Source organism: Colletotrichum siamense, assembly GCF_013390195.1.
Source record: "Colletotrichum siamense strain Cg363 chromosome Unknown KSG_Cg363_contig06, whole genome shotgun sequence".
In the NCBI taxonomy this organism is placed as follows: domain Eukaryota; kingdom Fungi; phylum Ascomycota; class Sordariomycetes; order Glomerellales; family Glomerellaceae; genus Colletotrichum; species Colletotrichum siamense.
In genome coordinates this window covers 4,445,900-4,467,605 of record NW_023501019.1, presented here as the reverse complement: position 1 = coordinate 4,467,605, position 21,706 = coordinate 4,445,900, and the positions used below count along the sequence as shown (strand labels likewise).

General features: G+C 49.0%; 10 protein-coding genes across 10 annotated transcripts; 4 read left to right on the top strand and 6 right to left on the bottom strand.

The window, feature by feature from the left end:
• Window positions 1–52: 52 nt before the first annotated feature.
• CGCS363_v010200 (uncharacterized protein) lies at window positions 53–1,166 on the bottom strand (the record flags this gene model as incomplete). Its single annotated transcript, XM_036642049.1, has 4 exons — window positions 53–567; window positions 621–801; window positions 857–1,032; window positions 1,094–1,166. The coding sequence occupies 4 exons, from the start codon at window positions 1,164–1,166 to the stop codon at window positions 53–55; spliced, it is 945 nt and encodes a 314-aa protein (XP_036493259.1).
• Window positions 1,167–3,949: 2,783 nt separating this feature from the next.
• dao1 (D-amino-acid oxidase) lies at window positions 3,950–5,261 on the top strand (the record flags this gene model as incomplete). Its single annotated transcript, XM_036642048.1, has 6 exons — window positions 3,950–3,978; window positions 4,036–4,155; window positions 4,210–4,408; window positions 4,468–4,871; window positions 4,944–5,103; window positions 5,256–5,261. 6 exons carry the CDS (start codon window positions 3,950–3,952, stop codon window positions 5,259–5,261), a joined length of 918 nt encoding a protein of 305 aa, XP_036493426.1.
• A 403-nt stretch (window positions 5,262–5,664) lies between these two features.
• On the bottom strand, window positions 5,665–6,645 carry ilvE-0 (putative branched-chain-amino-acid aminotransferase; the record flags this gene model as incomplete). The annotated part of the gene is made up of 1 exon (XM_036642047.1): window positions 5,665–6,645. One exon carries the CDS (start codon window positions 6,643–6,645, stop codon window positions 5,665–5,667), a length of 981 nt encoding a protein of 326 aa, XP_036493427.1.
• A 1,241-nt stretch (window positions 6,646–7,886) lies between these two features.
• On the bottom strand, window positions 7,887–8,477 carry CGCS363_v010197 (uncharacterized protein; the record flags this gene model as incomplete). Its single annotated transcript, XM_036642046.1, has 2 exons — window positions 7,887–8,177; window positions 8,247–8,477. The coding sequence occupies 2 exons, from the start codon at window positions 8,475–8,477 to the stop codon at window positions 7,887–7,889; spliced, it is 522 nt and encodes a 173-aa protein (XP_036493435.1).
• Window positions 8,478–9,186: 709 nt separating this feature from the next.
• On the bottom strand, window positions 9,187–10,023 carry lovD-3 (Acyltransferase LovD; the record flags this gene model as incomplete). Its single annotated transcript, XM_036642045.1, has 4 exons — window positions 9,187–9,239; window positions 9,364–9,441; window positions 9,514–9,945; window positions 10,005–10,023. 4 exons carry the CDS (start codon window positions 10,021–10,023, stop codon window positions 9,187–9,189), a joined length of 582 nt encoding a protein of 193 aa, XP_036493436.1.
• A 1,303-nt stretch (window positions 10,024–11,326) lies between these two features.
• Window positions 11,327–12,133, bottom strand: CGCS363_v010195 (putative acetyltransferase; the record flags this gene model as incomplete). The annotated part of the gene is made up of 3 exons (XM_036642044.1): window positions 11,327–11,687; window positions 11,740–11,976; window positions 12,033–12,133. The coding sequence occupies 3 exons, from the start codon at window positions 12,131–12,133 to the stop codon at window positions 11,327–11,329; spliced, it is 699 nt and encodes a 232-aa protein (XP_036493433.1).
• A 1,161-nt stretch (window positions 12,134–13,294) lies between these two features.
• Window positions 13,295–15,333, top strand: HNM1-0 (Choline transport protein; the record flags this gene model as incomplete). The annotated part of the gene is made up of 8 exons (XM_036642043.1): window positions 13,295–13,479; window positions 13,569–13,729; window positions 13,790–14,011; window positions 14,087–14,375; window positions 14,435–14,619; window positions 14,674–14,732; window positions 14,790–15,145; window positions 15,210–15,333. The coding sequence occupies 8 exons, from the start codon at window positions 13,295–13,297 to the stop codon at window positions 15,331–15,333; spliced, it is 1,581 nt and encodes a 526-aa protein (XP_036493519.1).
• A 388-nt stretch (window positions 15,334–15,721) lies between these two features.
• On the bottom strand, window positions 15,722–17,462 carry maoN-3 (Monoamine oxidase N; the record flags this gene model as incomplete). The annotated part of the gene is made up of 5 exons (XM_036642042.1): window positions 15,722–15,967; window positions 16,021–16,871; window positions 16,934–17,080; window positions 17,138–17,206; window positions 17,267–17,462. The coding sequence occupies 5 exons, from the start codon at window positions 17,460–17,462 to the stop codon at window positions 15,722–15,724; spliced, it is 1,509 nt and encodes a 502-aa protein (XP_036493431.1).
• A 604-nt stretch (window positions 17,463–18,066) lies between these two features.
• lxr4-4 (L-xylo-3-hexulose reductase) lies at window positions 18,067–19,046 on the top strand (the record flags this gene model as incomplete). Its single annotated transcript, XM_036642041.1, has 4 exons — window positions 18,067–18,128; window positions 18,195–18,431; window positions 18,485–18,783; window positions 18,862–19,046. The coding sequence occupies 4 exons, from the start codon at window positions 18,067–18,069 to the stop codon at window positions 19,044–19,046; spliced, it is 783 nt and encodes a 260-aa protein (XP_036493432.1).
• Window positions 19,047–19,870: 824 nt separating this feature from the next.
• Window positions 19,871–21,565, top strand: CGCS363_v010191 (uncharacterized protein; the record flags this gene model as incomplete). The annotated part of the gene is made up of 4 exons (XM_036642040.1): window positions 19,871–20,237; window positions 20,287–20,564; window positions 20,617–20,744; window positions 20,797–21,565. The coding sequence occupies 4 exons, from the start codon at window positions 19,871–19,873 to the stop codon at window positions 21,563–21,565; spliced, it is 1,542 nt and encodes a 513-aa protein (XP_036493429.1).
• Between the last annotated feature and the right edge of the window lie 141 nt (window positions 21,566–21,706).

The window sequence follows — 21,706 nt, the reverse complement described above, 5'->3', positions numbered from 1 at the left end:
TATTGGTCTACAAGGATTGGGCAAAAGGCCCGGATAAGTCTAACATTCTGAGCTACTTCCAGAATTGAGACAAATCTAGCATGGCAAAGGGTAGATCAGCGTCGTCGTGACTACCCATCTGCTCCACAATGGACAAGAAATCATCAGATGATATTCCGATGCTATCAAGGAACTCGGCGTTGCTCGGTGTTTCTGGTGCGCAACCTAGGGGCTGAGGCTCGCTAAGCGTAGTCATGGAAGCCAAATCAGGTTCCGCAGTTGAAGACTCCCAGATACTTGGGAATGGCCGCAGTTGAAGCGAACGTACAAGCGGCCTCGAGGGTTGAACGTCAGGCTGATTAACCCGCATGGCAAATTCATTGAAAAGAAATTCCAGATGAGTTAACTCAGCTTTCCGTACTTCCGCCACGGAGTTGCCCTTGTGGATCATGTCATCCAAGATTGCATGTGCTTCTCTGCCGTGTGTTGGCCCGTCTATTTCGGTTGTAGATGGAAATAAGGCATTTGCAATGGTGAGATGAATCGCCGCACCGTATGCGTACTCAAGATCGAAAGGAAGGAAGACCTCTATTGTCTGGTAAGTCTGATGCGATTTCAAGAAGTCGCCTGGAAACGCTTACCGATTAGAGTGTCCTCTCCGGAGAGGATCTGGAGTGTCTTAACTGCAGACTTGATTCCTGTTGACATCAACGGGATAAGCGGAGCCATGAAGCCCTCCATGTCCGGTAGTCCTCGGCCAAAATGGTCGAGTTGTTGTTTGAGCGCTGACAGAAGTAGTGGCCGTGTGGCGATAACCACGCACTGGGCATTGGATGTTAGCAGCGAAATCACCAGGTTGGGAATGGAGCAACTGCACTTGATGATAAAGAAGAGTAATATCTCTCGTTCCTTTTGGCATTGTGTCCACCGAGTTTTGGAATTTGACACGAGTGATCTTTTCGATCTCCTGGGCATGTCCTGCCAGAGTGTGCAAAATCGACTTTGTTTCTTCAAGAAACTTGCCTAACGGGGTCTTTTCAGATTTGTAAACGGCTAAATAAGCCATTAGCCGTGAACAAACTCTGCAAATGATACTGGATGCGTATTGACTGACTGTTGATGATGGAGGACAGTAGATGAGATAGCTTTACTCTCAAACCCAGAGTTGTATCCTGAGGTGATGCCATGCTGGGCGGATCGAGCAAGGTTGTAATGTCAATGTCCCGAGTATTCATCGGAACGCCCAATGAGCATGAAAAATGGCGGTCCATGATATATAGAGTCCACCACAACTTCCGACAGCGTGCTACTGTGTCAGATCCCAAGGCCTCTTCAGGCAGCTGGGTGTGGAGGCCTTCCAGCTGGGCTATTCGTATTGCCTGGGCGACCTTGAATGTGGTGAACGTCAGCTCAGTCTTGTCGAGGAAGATGTATACTTACATATAGCTGTGCTGACTCTCTTTGATAAATTGAGTATAAGTACAGACCGGCTAGGGCCAGAACCTCGATTGCAAGAAGACTGTCCTTCCACAACAACGAGGGATCAGGCAAAAGTGACATCGCACGAATGAAAAACTTGGAGCCTGGCGGCTCTTTGGGGGTTTTTGATCTCGAAAGAAAGGCTTGCCCAAAGGATAAGACCAACAAAAACTGAACAAACCACAGCCGCGACTCGGCTGCTTTTTGGACAGGGTTACCATAGTAGAACTCATTTACGTTCTGGACGAATACTTCGTCGTCGAGAAATTGATAGTTCTGGCCAAGGTGAAATTTCACTGTGTTATATAGATAAAGAGCATGCTCGATGGAAGGAGGGCCTTTGATGTCAGGCGGCTCATCTGCGCCTGCAGCACTCCACTTTAGAGTATATATTTCGTCGTTGAGGAAACTCGGCGCACTGAAGGGAGTTTCAAGCTGGAGCTTCTCCGCCATCATTAGAGTAAGTCGGGCGGTAAAGGACCATGTTGAAGACGGTGCCAGCCAGACTATCAAGATCTCATTAGCTAGTCTCAGGTGCAATACGACTGGAAAAAAAGAGAAATTACTCCAGTTTCTTTTGTTTTGATGAGTGTTTCGGATCGTCGTGGACGGCAGCGTGAAGGGACTTGTGTATACACAATGTGTTTCATCGCTAGATTGGACTCTTCTTGAACCCCTTGGTGACGTTACTGCAACTGGAAATATGTCAGAAAAGGAATGAGCGTGCTTTAACTTGGTAATTCGCTCACCGTCGTCATCGTTCTCGGAGCCGAAAGCAGCATCACACGATCTCTTGCTTCCGGTCGAACACACGTCCGAGGCTCGTCTTCTTCTATCATCTTCGCTTCTGATGTGAATCGATCTCTCTGAAGAAGATGCCTTCGTGCCCGAATCCTCATACTTGCATCTGACCACGCGTCGTCTACAGTTTGCACATGGCTCATCACCAGTACACTTGATTTTGCTCGTCCGACACGGTATGCATCTGGATAGTCTCCATGTGAGATCTTGCATTGCGGAGGGTTGTGGTGAGTCTTACGCGTTTGTAGTCCTTCTAATCTTCCTCCGACCACCGTCCATTTTTGAAGCACGGTCAGAACGAGCCCTCTTGAACAACAAGAAGGACAATGGCTCTTTCTTTGACGTCGAAGAATGAGTGAGTATAACTAAATTCGCAGCGAAAACTATTGATAACAGGGCACGCGGCCGATATCAAAGATGGATGCTACCGATCGATGAAGCGCAGAGACGCTGATAGCGGGTGGATGACAAGTGGGGACAGAGTCGTGTACCCCGCGAAATCACACAAAATCGTGCCAGACAAGCTCGTGACCCCACGACGGCAAGAATCTGGGGAAGGACGCTATGACACACCTTTAGCTAATGTGGTATGTCCATGGAAACTACTCCTAACTATTTAATGACATAACACTCGCGCATTCTGACTAGAATCCATTGGCTTGTGTGCGCCAGTGAACGGCCATCAAAGATACCTCAGCGATTCGAACGGGTTTGCCTGGGACACGGACATCTGTCATTGACCTCGCGGATGGGCTTTTTGATAAGAAACTTTTCACATTGCAGGCACGGTGGGCTCTGTCACATGCATATCTGTTTGATAAAAACGTCATGGAGTCGGTGGCCTAATAGTCTCTGCCTCCCATTCCTATCTCAACGAAGGCTACGTAGATAACGAAGTTTATTGCCAAATCTTGAACGCGAAAATCGCACCGTCTGTCCTACCCGAAATTAGTGATTCGATCCGGAGCAGCCCCTCCTGATGTGGGGCCAAGAAGCCGAGCAGGGATCGGGTGCAGGGATCGGGTCGGGATGGCGCCGTTATCAAGAAGCCGAGTGAGCAAGTCGTCTGCTTGTGTCAAGCTTCTGCTATCCTGAGGAATCTCTTATCTTCCAAATCTATCGTCGCCAACTTTGAGAGAAAAGAGTTTTGGTCTTTGATCATCTGAGTAAGGTAGATAAGAAGAAATCGAGAACCACAAAAGAGAATGGGTCATCTCGTTGCTGAGTTGATGGCGATAGCGGGCCACTCCTGTATTTTATTCCCAGTCGGAGGCTAGGCGTCTCCATTCTCCGTCATATGTCGCGTGATAGTAATCGCAGAAGATCTCTTCAATTAGAAGATTTTCATACATATTTCATACATATTTCTACATACACATTTTTTTTTATGTAGTTCCAGAACAGGCTTTTATTTTGAATACAGTGAACGCTCGCAGCCCGTCTACTTTAATAGGAAGCATGGGAATTTCTCCGTTTTGGGAAATATCCCCGAGGCGCACGCACCAACAAAGCAACATGCGAAGAAGAAGGCTTAGAAATTATTGAATCTATGAATTTGTACTCAGTTGTAGGATCTGAAGTAAAGCGACCATGTCTTTTCATGAAAGTCTTTTCATCAAGCTCTTGAACCGAAGCTCACTCTCGTCTGTCAGACTCACTCTGGCCCGATTGATATTCCCTAAGCGTTACGATGCCCGCTGAAAGCATTGTGATTGTTGGGTAAGTAATGAATAGCACGTGACGTTAACGTAAAGAGTCGCTGACTTTATCAAATAGCGCAGGCATCATCGGCCTGGACGTTGCACTGGTGTTGGCAAAGGCAGGCCTCGGTAAACATACTAAGGTCGTAGCTGAATACCTGCCTGGAGACACTGCGGTCACTTACACATCCCCATGGTTAGGACTATTCGAACTCATTGAACCAGGCAAAGACATGGCTGACTCAATCAGGGCCGGCTGCAACTTTTCAGCCATCTCCGGCAGCGATGCCAACGCGTTGAGATGGGATCGCGTCGGTTACTCCCATCTCTGCAAGCTGGCATACGAGGCAGAGGAGGAGGCGTTCGTGAAGAGAACTCCATCTATCGAAATGTGGGATGAAGAGATTCCCCACGAAAAGATAAAATACATGTCTGACTACCTTGAGGACGTAAGAACTTTCATAAACACTGCGGTGATTAATCCAAAGCGCTGACAAGGCTATCATAGTTCAAAGTTTTGCCGCAAGAGGAACTTCCAGAAGGCGTCAAATTTGCTGTGTCTTTCACCACTTTGACTGTGAATGCGCCTGCACACCTTCTATACCTTTACCGGACGCTGAAGGATCGTTATGGTGTACGTTTCATCCGACAAAAGGTTCCCGATATCCAATCCGGCTTCCTCAGTCTCGACACAAAGGTCGTGTTCAACTGCACTGGTAACGCAGCCAAGACACTATCCGGCGTTGAAGACCAACGCTGCTACCCAACCAGAGGCCAGGTTGTGTTGGTCAGAGCACCGCAAGTCCGAACAAATGTAATGAGGCACGGCAAGGACTACGAGACCTACGTGATCCCGCGGCCTGGATCAAACGGGAATGCCATATTGGGAGGATACATGCAGAAGGGAAGTGGGTAAGTTCATTATCTGTCAAGCTCATCGTTGAGAACCTACATGTTGGCGTGAGCTCACCCTTGATAACACAGTGACGGTGCTACATACTATCATGAGACCATCTCCATTATGGATCGGACACACAAGTTGAGTAGCGAGCTTCGTGAAAACAATTCTGAAGTACTTGCGGTTGTTGCTGGGCTAAGACCCTCACGCGAATGCGGTGCTCGCGTTGAGGGTGTTCAGGTTGACGTACGCGGGAGGCAGGGTTTGATCGTACATAATTACGGAGCTGGAGGTACTGGGTTTCAGGCTGGATACGGCATGGCGTTGGAGGCAGTCGAGGCTGCTGCGACCGCTTTGAAAGATCTACAGCAGGCAGGCTTACGGTCGCGCCTGTGAAGGTGTAAATAGATACGCAGCAGCCTGGTTTTCATTTGTTACGAGTAAGAAATAAAGCTTCTGCTCATAATACGTCCATACTCATGGTGCCCTGGTTGTGCTTTCTCTTCGTCCCTGCCTACTGCTTTCATTATATAAGACGAAAAGACGGTTCTTTCGCATGAGGGGGCGTGACAGCATTTCAGGATTTAACGGACATGCAAGAACGGTTTACAACCTCCAATGCGGTAAATTGCAATATTTCTCCTTCTTGTTTCGAGTCTCTAACCATTGTATCCCTGGCTGATACATGCTTGGACTTTACGTGTATGATCCCGGGATGGATTTCGTTGCCAACGCACTGTAGTAGGAACTCAATGGAAAGCAACATATTTGATGTTTTGGAAATGAGCCGTCATCTTCCAACTGAAACTAAGCAGCACTGTAGTCTATCTCAAAGCTGTGCGCAGGGCTGTAATGCAGCGCCCAATATCCATCCCAGATCTTCTTCGTCAGAGGCCCAACTTTACCCGTTCCATTGACGGGCTGGTCGTCAAGTTTGGTAATTGGCATGATGCCCCCAGCCGTCGTACACATCAGTATTTCATCCGCCTGGTAGGCCAGCTCGACAGGAACAACCTCCTTACGGATAGGAATCTTGTTTGCCTCAGCAACTTCAAGAACGCTCTTTCTCGTCACACCCTCAAGGACGCCACGATCGGGTGTAAAAAGAGTTCCGTCTTTGATGAGGCAGATGTTAAACCCAGAGCCTTCCGTAAGGTTTGAGTCGCCGTCAGTCAAGAAGGGATAGGTAGCGCCTCGGTCAGAAGCCTCGAAGAGACCTCGCACCAAGTCACCCCACTGAAGATTTTTGACGGTGGGATCGATGGCACCTGGAGGAACCCTGCGGACAGTTCGTGCGATAACTGCGGAGCCCCCGTGAGGCTGGTCTTCAGGATCCATGCACCAAACGTAAGGCTGAATGAACATGTACAGATTGTTGTTCAATAGATCCTCCGGCTTCGCACCTCGGACACCCTTCAGGCCACGGGTCACAATGAGCTCCACAAAGGCGTCGCGAATGCCACTCTTAGCTACCATGTCAACCAGGATCTGCTTGACCTCCTCGCGGGGCAGGGGAAGTCGGAGACGCAACTTGGTGCAGCTGGCCTCCAAACGGCTGAGGTGGTCGTCTAGGCGGAAGAAGCGACCATCCCAAACAGAGGGAACGTCGTAGGTCAAGTCGCTGTGCATAAAGCCTTGATCCATAAGCGGAATTTGTGCCTCTGCGAGTGGAACGAGCTGTCCCTCTACCCATGCGATGCCTTTGGCAAACGGGTTGGTGGAAGTGGACTTCTCCAGGACTGCTTGCCGCTGCTGGTATGCAGCAAAGACCTTGTCCATGGTAGCCATCTTGAATTATCGTCGTTCAGTCTGTGGCGGACGGCGAAAGAGAATGAAAGGTGAAGCGGCAGCGGGCTTGTGAAGAGAGGTCGAGATAAATGACGAAAACGAATTTGTTTGGAGTGCCTTGAATAAACAAGATAATTGGTAGTTGATAATTGATGATTGCTTATTATCCTTGAGTTTCGCCTGTTAACCTTGAGATCTAATCGAACGCAGATGCTGTGATCTCTTAATTATCATGGCGCAAGTTATGACTGTGGCTGCAGTGACGCATCGCGAGGCAGTCTGTTGGATGCGGAGGTCCATTCCCCACAGCCGTGCAACACTGCAAATATTTCCCGAAATAGAGAGGCCGTCTCGCTGTGAAGACCTACATCCGGATCCTTGAGGCTGAATATCACCTAGGGCCAAGTCAACAAGTGTCTTCTGATCAGTGTAGATATTTCCTAATCTGGAGAAAACGGGATTTTGCCACATCTGCGTCGCAATCCATGCCTGCATCTCAACGTGCGGAGCTATCCATTGTAAAGGCCAAAAACACTAGTTCTTAGACGTTGCGTAATGATAATAATGCAGTATGGGAAATATTGGGCTGCGATTGCATTTTAGTGATATTTCTGCTTGAAGGCAAAGGACCATTTGCCTCTAAGGTACCTAGTTGTACCTAGTTGAGCCAAGCGTCCGTCACACCTTGAAGGCCCTTCGCCAACCATTCATCACCAAGTTTTGCGGTTGAGTCAAAACCGTGATCTCCAGGCCGAATTGCCAAATGCATACGAGATGATGGGTCTACTGTCTTCAAACGTGCCACAAATTTCCTTGTTCCCTCAACTGGTACTGCGGAGTCCTCTTCACCATGCAAGATGAAGCATTGCGGGAGTATGGGTTGGTTTGTTCGTCCCTTCCTGGTCAACAGTCGGAGAGGAAATAATTCGTCTTCTGTACCCAAGAACTCGAGAAACCTTCCATTTTGCACAATTGCCATGGCCAAGTCGAGTCGCGTTGGGGGGTCAGCTGCCGTCAAAAGTTTCTTGTCTCCAGACAATGGAGAAGTCAGAAACTCGTGAATGACCTCATCCGGGAAATTTGGAACGCCGACGATTGGCTTGCTAAATCTTCTGGTGTAATGCGGCGATTCAAGATCGATCATGGGATACGCCAAGATCATACCACTGGGACTAGCGAAACCGAGGAGAACTGATTGTAGGGCAAGATACCCCCCTGATTACACCAGAAAGACAGAAATGTCAGTTCAGTCGCTGTTTCTGGCCCAGAAGCTTCAACTCACCGGCGCTTTCGCCCACAACCAGCAATTGACCAAGATCAAGCTTGATGTTGCTCAACCCGACGCTTGCTAGCGATTGCTCGACACCGGTGCTGAGCCATGACCAAAAGTTATTCAGGTCTTGCAATATGTCAACTCCTTTGGCTTCGGGGAGCAAACGATAGTTGGGACTGATAATCACGGCATCGTGGAGTTCAGCGTAGTCCAAAATCCACTTCGTGAACCAAGCGGGGAAAAGGCTCGAGCCGGTGACCTATAAGACGATCAGTCTTCATCAAAATTCCCGGTACAATTCGATCCTAAGGTGAGTGACTGAACATACAAGAAACCCTCCGTGAATTCGTACAATCACAGGCCTTGGGCCTTGGGGCTTCATCTTCTTTGGAAGAAGTATATCAACCCCTATGTCAATATTGTCGGACGTATAGTGACTGCGGTAAATACGAAACGGGTCGAACTTTGACGGCGGATCAGATAGAAGAGCATTCACTAGCTCATCGAACCTCAGTTGACGCTCTTTGGCATGGCTCGTCGCAATACTTGGCGAACCCATGACTGACGCAAGAACACGAGCATGAGCAGCAGAATGCATGATTTCCAAGTCGCGAATATTTGAAGTGCAGTTTTAAGGCTGGAGGGAATGCTCGAGTGTGGGCGCGGGATGATGTCGTCTTTTGAAGAGATCAAGCTATCTGGATCACCGGATTGCCTTTTTTGACTTAGGTTGCATGAAAAAGACAGGGTCGGAGCTTTAAACATCGAATCACACCGGCCTGAAGCAAGCTGCAAAAGCCGATAGGCGGTAATTCCCCGCATTTTGATAGTGATGCTAGAAAACAAATGCTTTTCATGAAAGCTTGATTTGATTGCCAAACAAACAGTCTTACTTGAAAGACCTTGACAACGACAGGCGTTACCGATTTCCGGCCCTAGCCAGCCACCTCGCGGCTTCACTCAGTAGTTCTGGAAGCAATGATCTTGTAAATCTCCGTTTCGACCTTGTCTGAACATTCAAGAACATGAGGATCTGGTAATAATCACTTTGGTTAGCGCTGCGGTTTTGTTGATGGCAAGACCAAAGCGTTGGTTACTGCTCGTGCTTACCCCCGTAAGGTGCAATCTGCGCTGCAATAATCCCGCCAATCTTATTCTTGCGGTCCGCAAACCAATAGAGATTTGCAAGGCCCTCCCATGAGGCGGTTCCTGCAGGCCTTCCCGTTGAGGACGGGTGGTGACTGATTGAGAAGGAAAGGCCCCAGCCTTCAGTATGATCCTCTGGCATTGGGGTCAACGGGGTGGGTCTTGCCAGTGTTGGCTTTGACACCGGGATGAATTTGTTAGAATAGCGAGGCTTGTCCGAAATCTGATCGGTAAACATTTCTAAACGACGTCAGAACTTAGATTACGCAGAGGGCTAAGAAATAGCTCAGGTCGCATACCGTCTACTGTTTCCGGTTTCAGCAGTTGTGCCTTCGTCCTGGCATCTTGGCCATCATTCAGGAGCAGCGAGATGATACCTGAGCCAAAGTCAACACTACAATTCCCAAACGAATCCGGTTCTAATGACGATTTTTCAAGTAGAGACTTACGGGAAAACTCTGCTGGCTTGCCAAAGCATCCGTGCCCCCCAGCGCAAAATAGGTTGTCCCTTTCCTCCTGCGTTTTCACGACCAGGGGCTTTCTGTAGATGTGATCTATCTCGTAAAATCCACCGTCAACGTCTCTCTGATGCATATGAGCCAATCGGGATTTCGACTCTTCCGAAGGTTGAAACGTGATGCTGGTGATCCCGAGAGGTTCGAAAATGTTCTCCTGAAAGTACGTTTCTAGGGACACTCCTGTAGCACGCTCGACAATAATGCCCGCCCAGTCCATCGATGTCCCATACTGAAATGTTTCACCGGGCTGGTTGACCAGCGGGCGGTTGATGACATCAAGCCTGTCACAGGAGAAATCATCCAGGCCGATCGGACGGGCTACCTCGGCGAGTTTGTCATCTTCAAAGGCGTAGCCAAAACCAGCTGCGAAGCATGTATATCAGCAAGCAAACCGGAGCAGTTTAAATCTTTGGATGGGATACCTGTATGGTTCAGAAGCATTCTGAAGGTGATGCGACTTTTCTTCGGAACATAGTGGAAGTCTCCTTCGGGTGTCCTCTGGAGCACCTGCACATGACGTAGTTCTGGTGCCAACTCTTCGAGCTGGCCTGCGTCGTCTAGCTTAAGCAAGCCTCGCTCCACGCATTGCATACAAGCTATGGAAGTCACCAACTTCGTAAATGACAAGAGCCAAAACGTGGTGTCCAACGTCATTGGCTGGGTCGTCGACAAGCCTTTCTTCCCGGATGCATACTGGAATATCGGAAGACTGTCTTGTCCAAATGCACAATACACAATCCCCGGAAGTTTCGGCTTTTCCCCAGTGGTGTATTGATCAATTAGATCGCGCAGGCCTTGTGTTGAAGCTGCAGTCATGGCGGGCATCTCGGTCAACTTGCCTCGCGTTACGTAGGTTGAAATTAGGCGGTAAACGTCCTCTATCAATATTTCGTTTTGACACAAAAGCTGCCATGCGTATTTCTGCAACATCAAGCTCACTGTGAGTCTGAGGAGCATAGACGATGGGAGGTATGATTTCGGTGGTGTGCAGCCGAGAAGCGTGGGGTTGCAAGCATCGTAAATATTTCCTGTTGCGGACATGTTAAGCCCACCACTGAGCATGCCTGTTCTGGAATGGCAGGGTTAGGACGGATGACAACAGCACTGCGGCAGAGATACTTTTGAGAAGCAGTCGTCCGCCATTTCAGCCAGGGCTGGATCTTGAAATCTACGGCTTGCCAAAAAACGAAACAACGAAGAGAACCGTCTTATTCCATTCTTTGACAAACCTACATAATGGCAGAGTACAGATGGCTGTCAGGTCCAGTCGGCGAGATGCTTCGCTCCTCATCCCTTGCCACCACAGCCACGATACCTCTACAGGGTCACCTAATTGTCACCACCGGACATGTCGGCGTCAACCTCTCGACAGGAGAACTTGTCAAATCCAGCATTCGGGATGAGTTTCATGCCGTATGCGACTGTCTCGATGCAGCTCTTCGCGACGCTGGAGTCGAACCTGGTCTGGGGGGAGCGCATAAAATTGTTGCGTATTTTATTCGTGCGGAAGACGAGGCCACACTGCTTGAGGTCTTCCGGGAAAGGTACCCGGGTCACTCACCAACGTGGACTTCAGTAGTGGTTGCGGCTTTGGTTGTCCCGGGCATGCATGTCGAGGTTCCAGCGGAAGCTGTCCGCGGTGGCTGAGATACTTTCTGACATGAATGTGCAAATGGGGAGAATAGTGAATTACATCTCAGTCAATCAATCTATATGACCCTAACACTTTCTTCCATCTGTAATCTCACTGCCGGTCTGGCATGTTTCTGTAAGCATTGTTCGGATCCGCCAGTTCTTCTTCGACGGCTGGAAGCTTCTTGACCACCTTTGCTGGGGCCCCCATGGCAACAGAATATGGTGGAATGCTCTTTGTCACGATTGATCCCGCCCCAATTGTGCTTCCCTTCCCAATAGTGACCCCTGGCAAGATGATTGTACCACCGCCAATCCACGCGTCATCCTCTATGTAGACGGGATCGCCAAACTCAACAAACTTGATCCGAGAAAGGACACTGGTCTCGTGCCCTGCGCTGTAAATGCTCACATTCGGACCCAGTTGAACACGGTTACCAATGATTACCAGGCTGGTGTCCAGGATGGTGCAGCTAACCCAGTATTAGAATAGTTCAGCTCCGACCTTGGATGAAATTGTCTTACTTGAAGTTGATAAAGCAATTCTCACCAATGACCACGTTGCATCCGTAATCTGGTATGAAGGGTGGCTCGATAAAGGTTCCCGGGCCCACCTTTCCCAAAATGTCCTTCAACATTTCTTGCTGCGTGGCCATCAACTCGTCGTAAGGCTTCGAGTTCGGATCCATATTGTTGTACTTGTGAAGTAGGCATTTCGCGCGGTGACGTCCTGCGAGCAAGGGGGGATGCAACGGATTGTATCTATCATCGTCAACCTACATTTCTAGAACCTCTGTCTGGTCATGATGCATTCTTACAGCATTCCAGAAATCATACGCTCGTACTCCTCACACCAAGGAGTACCCTTCAGCTCCTTGGCGAGCTGAATGATCTCGCTGTTCTTCGCTGTTCTTGCCATGGCAACTGACCGGTCTTTGGTTACTTTCGTCCCTTCTGAAATCGGCTGCTTGATTTGACGTCGACATGTCATAACGAACAGGAACTACTTTATACATGGGGTAATTTCAACTTTTCCTGAAGAGGACAAAAGAACATTTCCGCATCTGGAAATGTTTGATCGCAACCTTTTACCCCGCTACGCTATCGGTCCAACCAGGGACACACCCCGCTCAGACGCACACATGTGTGAAAGGTCTCTTCATGTCAACGTTTGATCAACGACGACGGCTAGTTGAACTCATTGCGTGCTATCTTTTGTCTGGCTCAGTCCAAAGTCGATGCTCAACGATACCCTCGGTCTCTGCGTGTACATATAGCGAGCATGACGTTTGGGGCCTATCGTGTTAAGCTCCAAAACTTCTTTCAGCAATACAGTTATAATGTGTATTGGAGAATCCCTGTCTCATGTTTAACATGGAAATCCTGGGCTGGCGAGAGGCGTCTAAGAAACCTGATCGCAGAGTCAAGATAACAGCCACTATCGGCATGCAGAAGCTCCCCGTGATGTGCCCCCACCAAAGATAGTGGATTGCATGGTAGCTAGCATCCGTGCGGTGCCGTTCAAGATAGGAAAGCTCGGTAAACAAGGATCTTTGTGGGGAAGCGGCTTGGAAATCTGGGGAAGGACCTGAATCAATCATCAGCCATGGATGTAGATCTACAACACATTCTTTGGACGTGCAAGGAGATTCGGACGGACGGAAACATGGTTCTGGTGGTATCTCTCTCCATGCTGACGAGGCCCAGTCACACTGCAAGCAAACGAATCGAGCGACATGCCAGCCATGGTTGGAACGGTGGTGCAGGTAATGGGTTAAATGAATCTTAGTGTAATCGGAAATGCGTCGGTGTAGACGGCGCTCAGTCTGTAGCTGAAGACGGGGAGGGAGGGGTAGTGCACGTACCTTTGTCCGGCTGAATCTCCGAGGTCTTGATAAGACGTGAATGTGAGAAGTGCACCGCGGCTTTCCATATAAAGTTCTTGGAGTCAGACCACGGAATTCAGATTCCTTACAACTCCCTAACAACATACGATAATCATCCCAAAGTCTCGGGTACTGCTTTTCTCGACCGATCTTTGTGCCACTATCGTTCCATCAGACCGTTCATAGGACTGACTATGGCCGGCGAATATCCTAATGACGGCAAAATAGCCGAGCGAAAAGCTGTCGGAAGCGACGGGCAATCAGTCATTCTTGGGGAGCTCCATGGTATGGACGATGATGCCATTCTGCGAGCACAAGGACACGCTCCGGCATTGAAGAGAACATTCAATACTCTTGGAACCCTCGGTTTAGGCTTCAGGTGAGTTGAACATGCTGTTGAAACCTTGCATGGTTTTCTGAGAACTAAAGCTTGACGGAAGAAATATGCTAATATTGTGATGGCTTCAGTATCACAAACTCGTGGTTGTCATATGCGAGTTGCTTTGGGCAGAGTATGGTATATGGTGGTCCGCAAGCAACGGTATTTGGCCTGATTGTGGCTTGCTTTGTGCAATGGATTGTAGCCGCTGGCATGGCTGAAGAAGCCTCTGCTTTTCCATCCTCGGGAGGTATGCATTCGAAACGCCATAAGAGCGAAACATGCAATGGTCATTGACATATAGTTACAGGCCAATACCACTTCACATCTATCTTGGCCCCGAAGAAACACAAGAAGTTTGCGGCCTTCTCGGTTGGGTTGCTCAGCATCGTCGGGTGGTGGGTCATTACTTGTTCAGGGTTGTCCAATAACGTTCAGTCGATCATGGGCATGGTTCAGTTTGTGAATCCCAGCTTCGAGCCCCAACGCTGGCAGTTTTATCTGGTGTATCTTGCACTATTAGTTGTTACTCGTAAGTCCCGTCTCACTCCATTTATCAGCAGACGCTTCCCACCCAACTCCTAAATGCTAACTTGGGTCTCCCAAGTCGTGCCGATTTTCACCATCCCTCAGCGCCATATTGGGAAGTGGACAACGCTCTGCTTAGTTCTGTCAATCCTCGGATTCTTCATTGTCACCATTGTCATCCTGACAATGTGCAAGTCATTTCAGCCTGCCAGTCAGATCATCAAATTCGACGGTGCCAGTGGATGGCCGAATGGGATGGCTTGGTTCATGAGCATCGGCAACGCCATGTACGCCTTTGCGAGCCTAGATGCCGTAATCCACATTGCGGAGGAGATGCATCATCCCGGGAAAGAGATTCCTCGTGTCATGTGAGTGTTACAACGCAAAGGCATCGTGTCACTTAACGGCAGCTGATGTGTTTGTCTAGCAACTTGACTCTAATGATCGGCTTGGTAACATCAGTGCCTTTCATCATCGCGATGATGTTCGTTAGCAAAGATGTTGAGGCTGTGCGGGGTGCAATTCTGCCTAGTCTTGAAGCATTTTATCAAGCCACAGGAAGCAAGACTGCAGCATTAGGCTTGCAAATACTGTTGACTATTCTGTTTTACAGTAAGTCCAGTCCCTCGAGATCTGACATGTAGAGAGACTGATGATACTGTTCAGCGTGCATGCCAAGTCAGTGGATCACATGCGGACGCCTGACATGGGCTTTTGCTAGAGACGTAAGTGCTGCGCACAGGTATCTCCAAACAAAGGACGGAGACTGACCCTTTCATCAGAACGGACTTCCGAGGTCAAACTACTGGACTGAGATCCACTCATACTATCAGTTCCCTGTACGAACCACTCTCCTCTCGGCAGCCTTCTGTGCGATCTATGGATTGCTATATGTTGCGAGTACCCAAGCGTTCAACTCCATCATCGTATCCGCAGTCCTCGCAGTAAACATCTCCTACGTTGTGCCGCAAGCTATCTGCCTCGTGCAAGGCCGAGGGAAGACCCTTCCCAATCGTTCATTCGATCTTGGAATCTGGGGATACTTTTGCAATGCGTTTTCTCCTGTTTGGATAACTGTCATCGGTATCGTTATCTGTTTCCCAAATATCCTACCTGTGACGGCTGCTTCAATGAATTAGTAAGTTCCGTTCCCATGACTTGATCCTTTCGGTCTGGACCGTTTCCACTGACACGTAATTTAGCGTATGTGTGACTTTGGGGGCAATTGGCTGTCTCATCATAGGGACATGGTACTGTATTAGGAAGCAGTTTCAAGGGCCTTCTATCGACTGGGCCATGCTCAACGACCAGAACGCTATTGACTAAGGGAATGGAACGGCCTGTCTACGTTGTTATGACACACCTCCGGATATCGAATAGATAGTACCAGTACTTAGCAGATTTCAATATTGCTGTTATCAATAACGCACTGCGATTCATGGCTTCTGTGAGCCCGTGTTATGAAGATTGCTTCCCTTGATTGAAAATTGCAGTGACCCATAATTTCAAGATTAGTACTTGTCTTCGCCTCCGACGTTCCTCACGATTGTTATATTAACGTGGTATGTGGAAATGGCTGCTGCACTACATCTCCATCCCCAGCACGAAGATTTCAGTCCAGGTAGGCTGAGGAAGAGGTAGCGAAATTTGAATCCAATTCCTGTGAGAGACTTTCTAATGTACAAGTGCGCCTTACTCTTCCCATTTGCCCTTGTCAGAGGCGAGATTGACCAAGCCTCCCCTTCGGTCTGAGTTCCGTGGCAATCGTTTGGGCATTCATGATGCCCTGTTCAAGTGCACCATCAATAGAGGCTCGCCAGCCATGAGCCCAATCACCACTGGCAAAGAAGATATCTCCATGTCTGCTCTGAAGCTCATCCTGATATTTGGACATGTATCCAGGCCTCCACCATGCCGGACCCCCTTTAGAGTATGGATCGGTACACCAATTGTGGAATATCTGAGCATCATTAAGATCTGTGGAATCGTATCAAGATAATCAAAGTGACTTACCATTCTCTGAACATTCATCGGATGGAGCTGCTCAAAGGCGTCGACGGCTGCCTTTGGATTTTCCTCTGGTACAAACGCTCCTTTCTCGTCCTTCCCGAAACCGACAAGATGGACATTCCCATTAGGAAGGACACCGTCGCCGTAGCCGTACATCAGAGTGCCAGGAAAGCGCATGCCGTTCCAACCCTCGAGCTCAGAGTTGCTTACATCAACGTGTATCTTCGACATCTGGTTGACATGTCCCAGCTCGATGGCTTCGCGGCGAGTCGTCGAGAGCGGGGGTATGAACTGAACATCCTTCAGAACGTTAAGTGGGATGGTGCAAACCACCTTGCGAGCCCTGAAATTTTGCCCTGAAATACCGCGGACCTGAATACCATCCGATCGTTGGATGATGGAGCTGACAGGGAACGAGAAGATGTAATCGAGTCCATAGTCAACGGCTTCCCCGAACATTCGCTTGGCGAGGGCCGTCTGTCCTTGTCTCAACTTGTATCGAAGCCAGATATCGCCAAAGTTCTTGAAGTCGTGCGTCATAAGAGCGTGAGATCGTGCCATGTCCCAAAAGCTGCTGTTCTCCATGTCACCGCCCGAGATGTGCAAGAGCAACGATACAAGAAGTCCTCTTTCTTCGGCGCTGAGCTGGTCCTTGATTTGCACGTATCGGTCCTGACAAGACATCTGGTCCCATTTCTCGATGGTTGATCGATCCACAACGATGTTATTCAGCTGTGCGTGGGGCAAAGGGCAGATTGTGCGACAATGTTGACCATCGACGTTTACGAAAAGATCCCAGGCTCGAGATGTCATGGTGCCGGCTTCTTCGTGGGTTGTTCTTCTCGGCTTCTCACCTAAATAGTCCGATAACATGAGTTTCAACGAAGCGGGTGTGATGATTGCAATGGTAAAATACCTTGAACGTTAATGGTATAGTATCCATCACTTTTATCCGCAATGCCAGTTTCCATGAGATCACGATCCATGTTGTATCTTGTCATCTCTCTGAGCAGGTACCCCATGTGGTGGGTGACCCAAGTGCCTCCCATTTCGTAGAGAAATCCTGTTCGACGATGTTAGCAGAAGCGTTAGATGCACACGTAAGTGTCATACAACGTACCATCTTTTTTTACTGTATAGGTTCGTCCCCCAATACGGTCTCGAGCTTCAAGCAGCAACACGGAGTGGCCTGGCACTAGTGTATCAGTAGCTGGGACAGCAAGAGTCTTGAACAGGTCCAAGATCCTACCTTTGGTTGAAAGATCTCGCGCGGCTGCAAGGCCAGCATATCCCGCGCCAATCACAATGGTGTCATACAAGCGGTTGGGAGTCGATTCCAATCGTCTAGGAGGTTGAACAACTGCATCACTTTCGAGGCCTTTCGAAACCGAGACAGACTTAGGAGTCCATTCGTACCCATCGTTGGTCTTCTTCTCAGGCGCCATGTCGTAAAAGTGTCAACTGAACTATGCAACGAATGGTAACATGCCCCAGGTCTAGTGCCCGATCCACAGCAGTTAAGAAGGTTGATCCGTTTCGACAGAAGATATCAGATAATTCCATCTTTGGCCCATTGCCGTGTTACGGGAATGCACTCCAGCTATGCCTTGGAGAGTCCTGTTCTTTGGGTGCATCCAACCCACTGTTAGTTTCAGGACGTGGCCATTCAGCGACTTTTGGAGAAAGTTTGCGGGGTTGTTGGCATTATTTCCTATTTAGGAAATATTTCGTACTCCCTGGACCGGGTCCGAGCTCCGGTCCTCCCCGCAGCAGGTGGGAACATCTACCTAACAAGGATAGGAAATTGGTTGACTTGCCAGAAGAGGCGGAGTTAGTCCACTCAAGAGTGCTCGGTCGTAAGGTCGGCGATGATAACTGCAGCAGAAATGCATCGTCATCAATACGTTGATTGTAAATAAGAACAAGCGACAAACATCAGACATCTTCCCCTGTTCATCTTCATCAAACCTTCATATCCGATACTTCACGATACATTAGAAACCCAATTGCTGTTCGTGTGTCGTCTCTTCATCATTCCCAGATTCAACCATGGTAGACTTTAAGGGATTGAGCCTTGAAGGCAAAGTTGCCATCGTCACTGGAGCTTCTAGGTATGGACTGGAATCTCACTGCTAGTATCATGGCAACGCGGTTTGCTAATCGTAAAATAACAACAGAGGGCTTGGTGCAGGCATTGCCGAACTCCTTGGAAAGCGCGGGGCCAATGTGGTTGTCAACTACGTGTCCGAGGGCAGCCGTGAGCGTGCGGAGAAAGTTGTGAAGACGATCGAGGCCAACGGTACCAAGGCCGCACTCTGTCAGGCAGATGTCAGCAAGCTTGCCGACATTCCTAAGATCGTTGATAGCGCCTTGAGCATCAGTCCTACCGGGAAGATTGATATTCTTATTCACAAGTACGCCTTCTCCGTGGGGTGAACATGACTTGATGCTGACAACCGCACTCCAGTGCCGCCCAAGGCAATGAAGCCAATCTTGTGGACACCACACCTGAATTCTATGAGAGGCATTTCGATACAAATGTGAAGGGCCCAATCTTTTTGACCAAAGCCGTTGAGCCACACCTCCCAAAGGGTGGACGTATCGTCTTCATCTCGTCCGCAGGCGCTCGCCTGGGTGTCGCAGGACAAACGGTATACGCCGCCACCAAGGCGGCCAACGAGGCCCTAACTAGGACTTGGGCGAAGGAATTGGGGCAATCTCATGGGATCACAGTCAACAGTGTCAACCCAGGTCCAATCGCAACAGGTGAGTCACTACACAAAGACACGTTTCACGTATGTACATGTATACGGGATCCCCGCTAATCCTAGGCCAAATGTCTAGACCAATGGTTCCAGAGTGATGAGCAATTTTTGAAGGATATGCAGCCCTTGATTGAATCTACTCCGGCGGCTGCTCGAGTTGGCGAGGTTGATGACATTGCTCCTTTGGTAGCGTTCCTGTGCTCCGACGACGCTCGTTGGACCACCGGCTCTACCTTGTCGGCAAATGGAGGGTTGTACAACTAGAATTAGTAGAACAAGGATCTTTTTATGACGTATGACGTTTGGATATATATCTCGCATCCCCTTTAGTAAAGTAAAGCATGATTCCAGATCCAGCCGCAAGAATTCTCGCATCAATCGATAGTGGACAAGGGATGTTGAACTAAAATGATGTCCTGACCCTTGTAAGATAGGCTGATAGTGAGATGGGACGCAGATCTCGGCCTCTGGACTGGAGCGGAATATATAACCCGCAGGGCGGAAGAGGGCCTGTCACCGGAGTCTGCCCACCAGTCTCCAATTACCCCGCGTTAGTTCGCTATTTTTGATGGGTCGGGAAGGCATAGATCCCGATAAGACATCACAATGGCCCCAATACGGCAACTGTCGCCTGTTCGGAACAGAACCTGGGTCCTGTGAACTCTCCAAACTCGACGCTCACATTGTCTCCTTGTGTTCTTCACGTCGACCGTTTCATCACTGCAATACTTCTGAACATGCCGCAATCAGCAACGAAGCCGTCACGAGGATTCAGATTCGTCGGGGGGCCCAGCCGTAAACGCAAGCCAAACTCTACCCCTTACCGTCATAACCGAGCCCGTCGCAATTTGAACGACCATTCTCGAGATCATCCAGAATTTCCTGATGTCACGAACGGCGATCTGCATTCTGCAGATAATTTTAATGCCCAGGCAGAGGGGCAGTCGCAGGATTGCATTACTGTAAGACCGGAGGATGAATCTGGTTCTCGGACGCCATAGCCCATGAATATGAACGAAGCAGCGTCTTCAGAGCCATCAGGGCTTTCTGGTACCACTCTACCTCCAACTACGCCTCTGTCATCACAGATGCCCGGAATTGACGCGACCTTGCCCATGCGAGCCCTGCCAGTGTCGAATGTTGATCCTTTTTGGGGAGCCAACGGGCAGTTCACGGGTTACGAATTCGACTCCATGGAATTTTCTTCACTGTTGACACCATTCCTGGAGACCCTAGATGGCCTTGCTGGAGTCGACGACTTTTCCTCCTGTAGTCCATCAGGCACTGACGCCTCCGAGAATCTCGAATCACAAAGAGATGACCAGATGCAAGGTATCTCAAGCCAAGTTGACCCCGGCATGATCTCGGTGCACCGAGCATCGAGGACCATCGAATCGCCGAAGGTCCCTTCACCAAACGAGGTGACTAGTTCACTCGATGACCTTTTGCTTCAGTGTATTTATACCTATCACGATTAATGCTACATAGCTGACCAACCAGGTAGACGACCAAGAGTTCTGCGTACTCCCACTGACATCTGATTTTGACGCCAACCCTTTCAGATGCGGGTCCTTGAAGTGGAAGAAATCCGATATTCTCCTCCACTCGATTCTCGCATTATCCTATCGGCATATCAATAGGGTCACAGGGAAGTGTGGAAGAGAAGCTAGCCAGCACAAAACGACTGCTTTAAAAATGCTTGAAGAGAGGCAAAGGAGTGGACATACTCAGAGTGCAGAGAATGGCCTTCTTGAAGCGGTCCTCATTTTATTCACTCTCAACGTACGTTTTGCAGAATATGGCGTTTCTCAAATCATCAACTGACCGTCCAAAGTGCTCTTTATCCGCGTACGGCTCGTGGACGTCGCAGCTTCACGCTGCACATCGGGTTCTCACAACATTTGATAAGTCTGGAGGACAACGAACGCCTAGAGTAGAGGCTCAGATTTCAATGCTCATTTGGTAAATCATGATCTCTGTTACAAGTGTGAGCAGGTGCTAATACTTACCTCAGGTGGGACGTGACTTTAGCTCTGACAACACGAAAGGGTTGCGTCCTACCTCACACATATCATTCCAATTTGCACTATCAGACTCCCGATAATGAAAAGGCATTCTACAACGTATCTGGCTGTCCTGAAGAGCTCTTCGGATACATGACACGTCTAGCAATGTACGCAAGAGAATTCGAGCTCGCCACCACGATGACATGCGTTACGTTTGATACAGGTCCTGTCCTGTCGGTGGAGCAAGCTATCAAAGACTGGAGGGCACCGGCATATTCGGACTGCATTGATATCGAAACTTTGGAGAACGATGGCTCCCAAAACGTGGATCAGCAGGAGATTGAAGAAGCATTGAACTACAAGCAAGATTTACACCACTGCGCCGAAGCGTGGAGATATGCTCTGCTTCTTTACATTGAGAGAGTATTCAAATGGGACCGGAAATCTACTTCCCTTCCAGTTTTAGTTTTGCTGGCCCGAAAAGCTCTCAACCATGTGAGCTCGTGCCGGCGTGGCACCATGCTGCAAAAGCAACTCCTGCTCCCAACATTCTTGGCAGGGTGTGAAACAACGAATCTGGAGCTGAGAGAACAGGCGAAGCAGTATTGCGAGTGGTGGAATGATAAGACAAGGTATGACATGTTCTTGACAGCTGCCGCTTTTCTCGAGGAAGTATGGGCAAAATATGGAACCGGAAGTTGGTGGGGGTCTATCATGGACGAGAAGTGTCAGCCAGGGGCACATGGATACACGCAAAATCAGTATCTTCTAGGATAAGATTCAATATCATGGGCTATTTCAAGGATTTTGCTTGTGGGTTATTCAGATTACAACGGCAGGATTAGGAATGCAGACGTCTCTTGGTTGGGCTTTCTTAATATTTGTCTCTGGATACCCATTCAGATTAGTTCTCAGTTC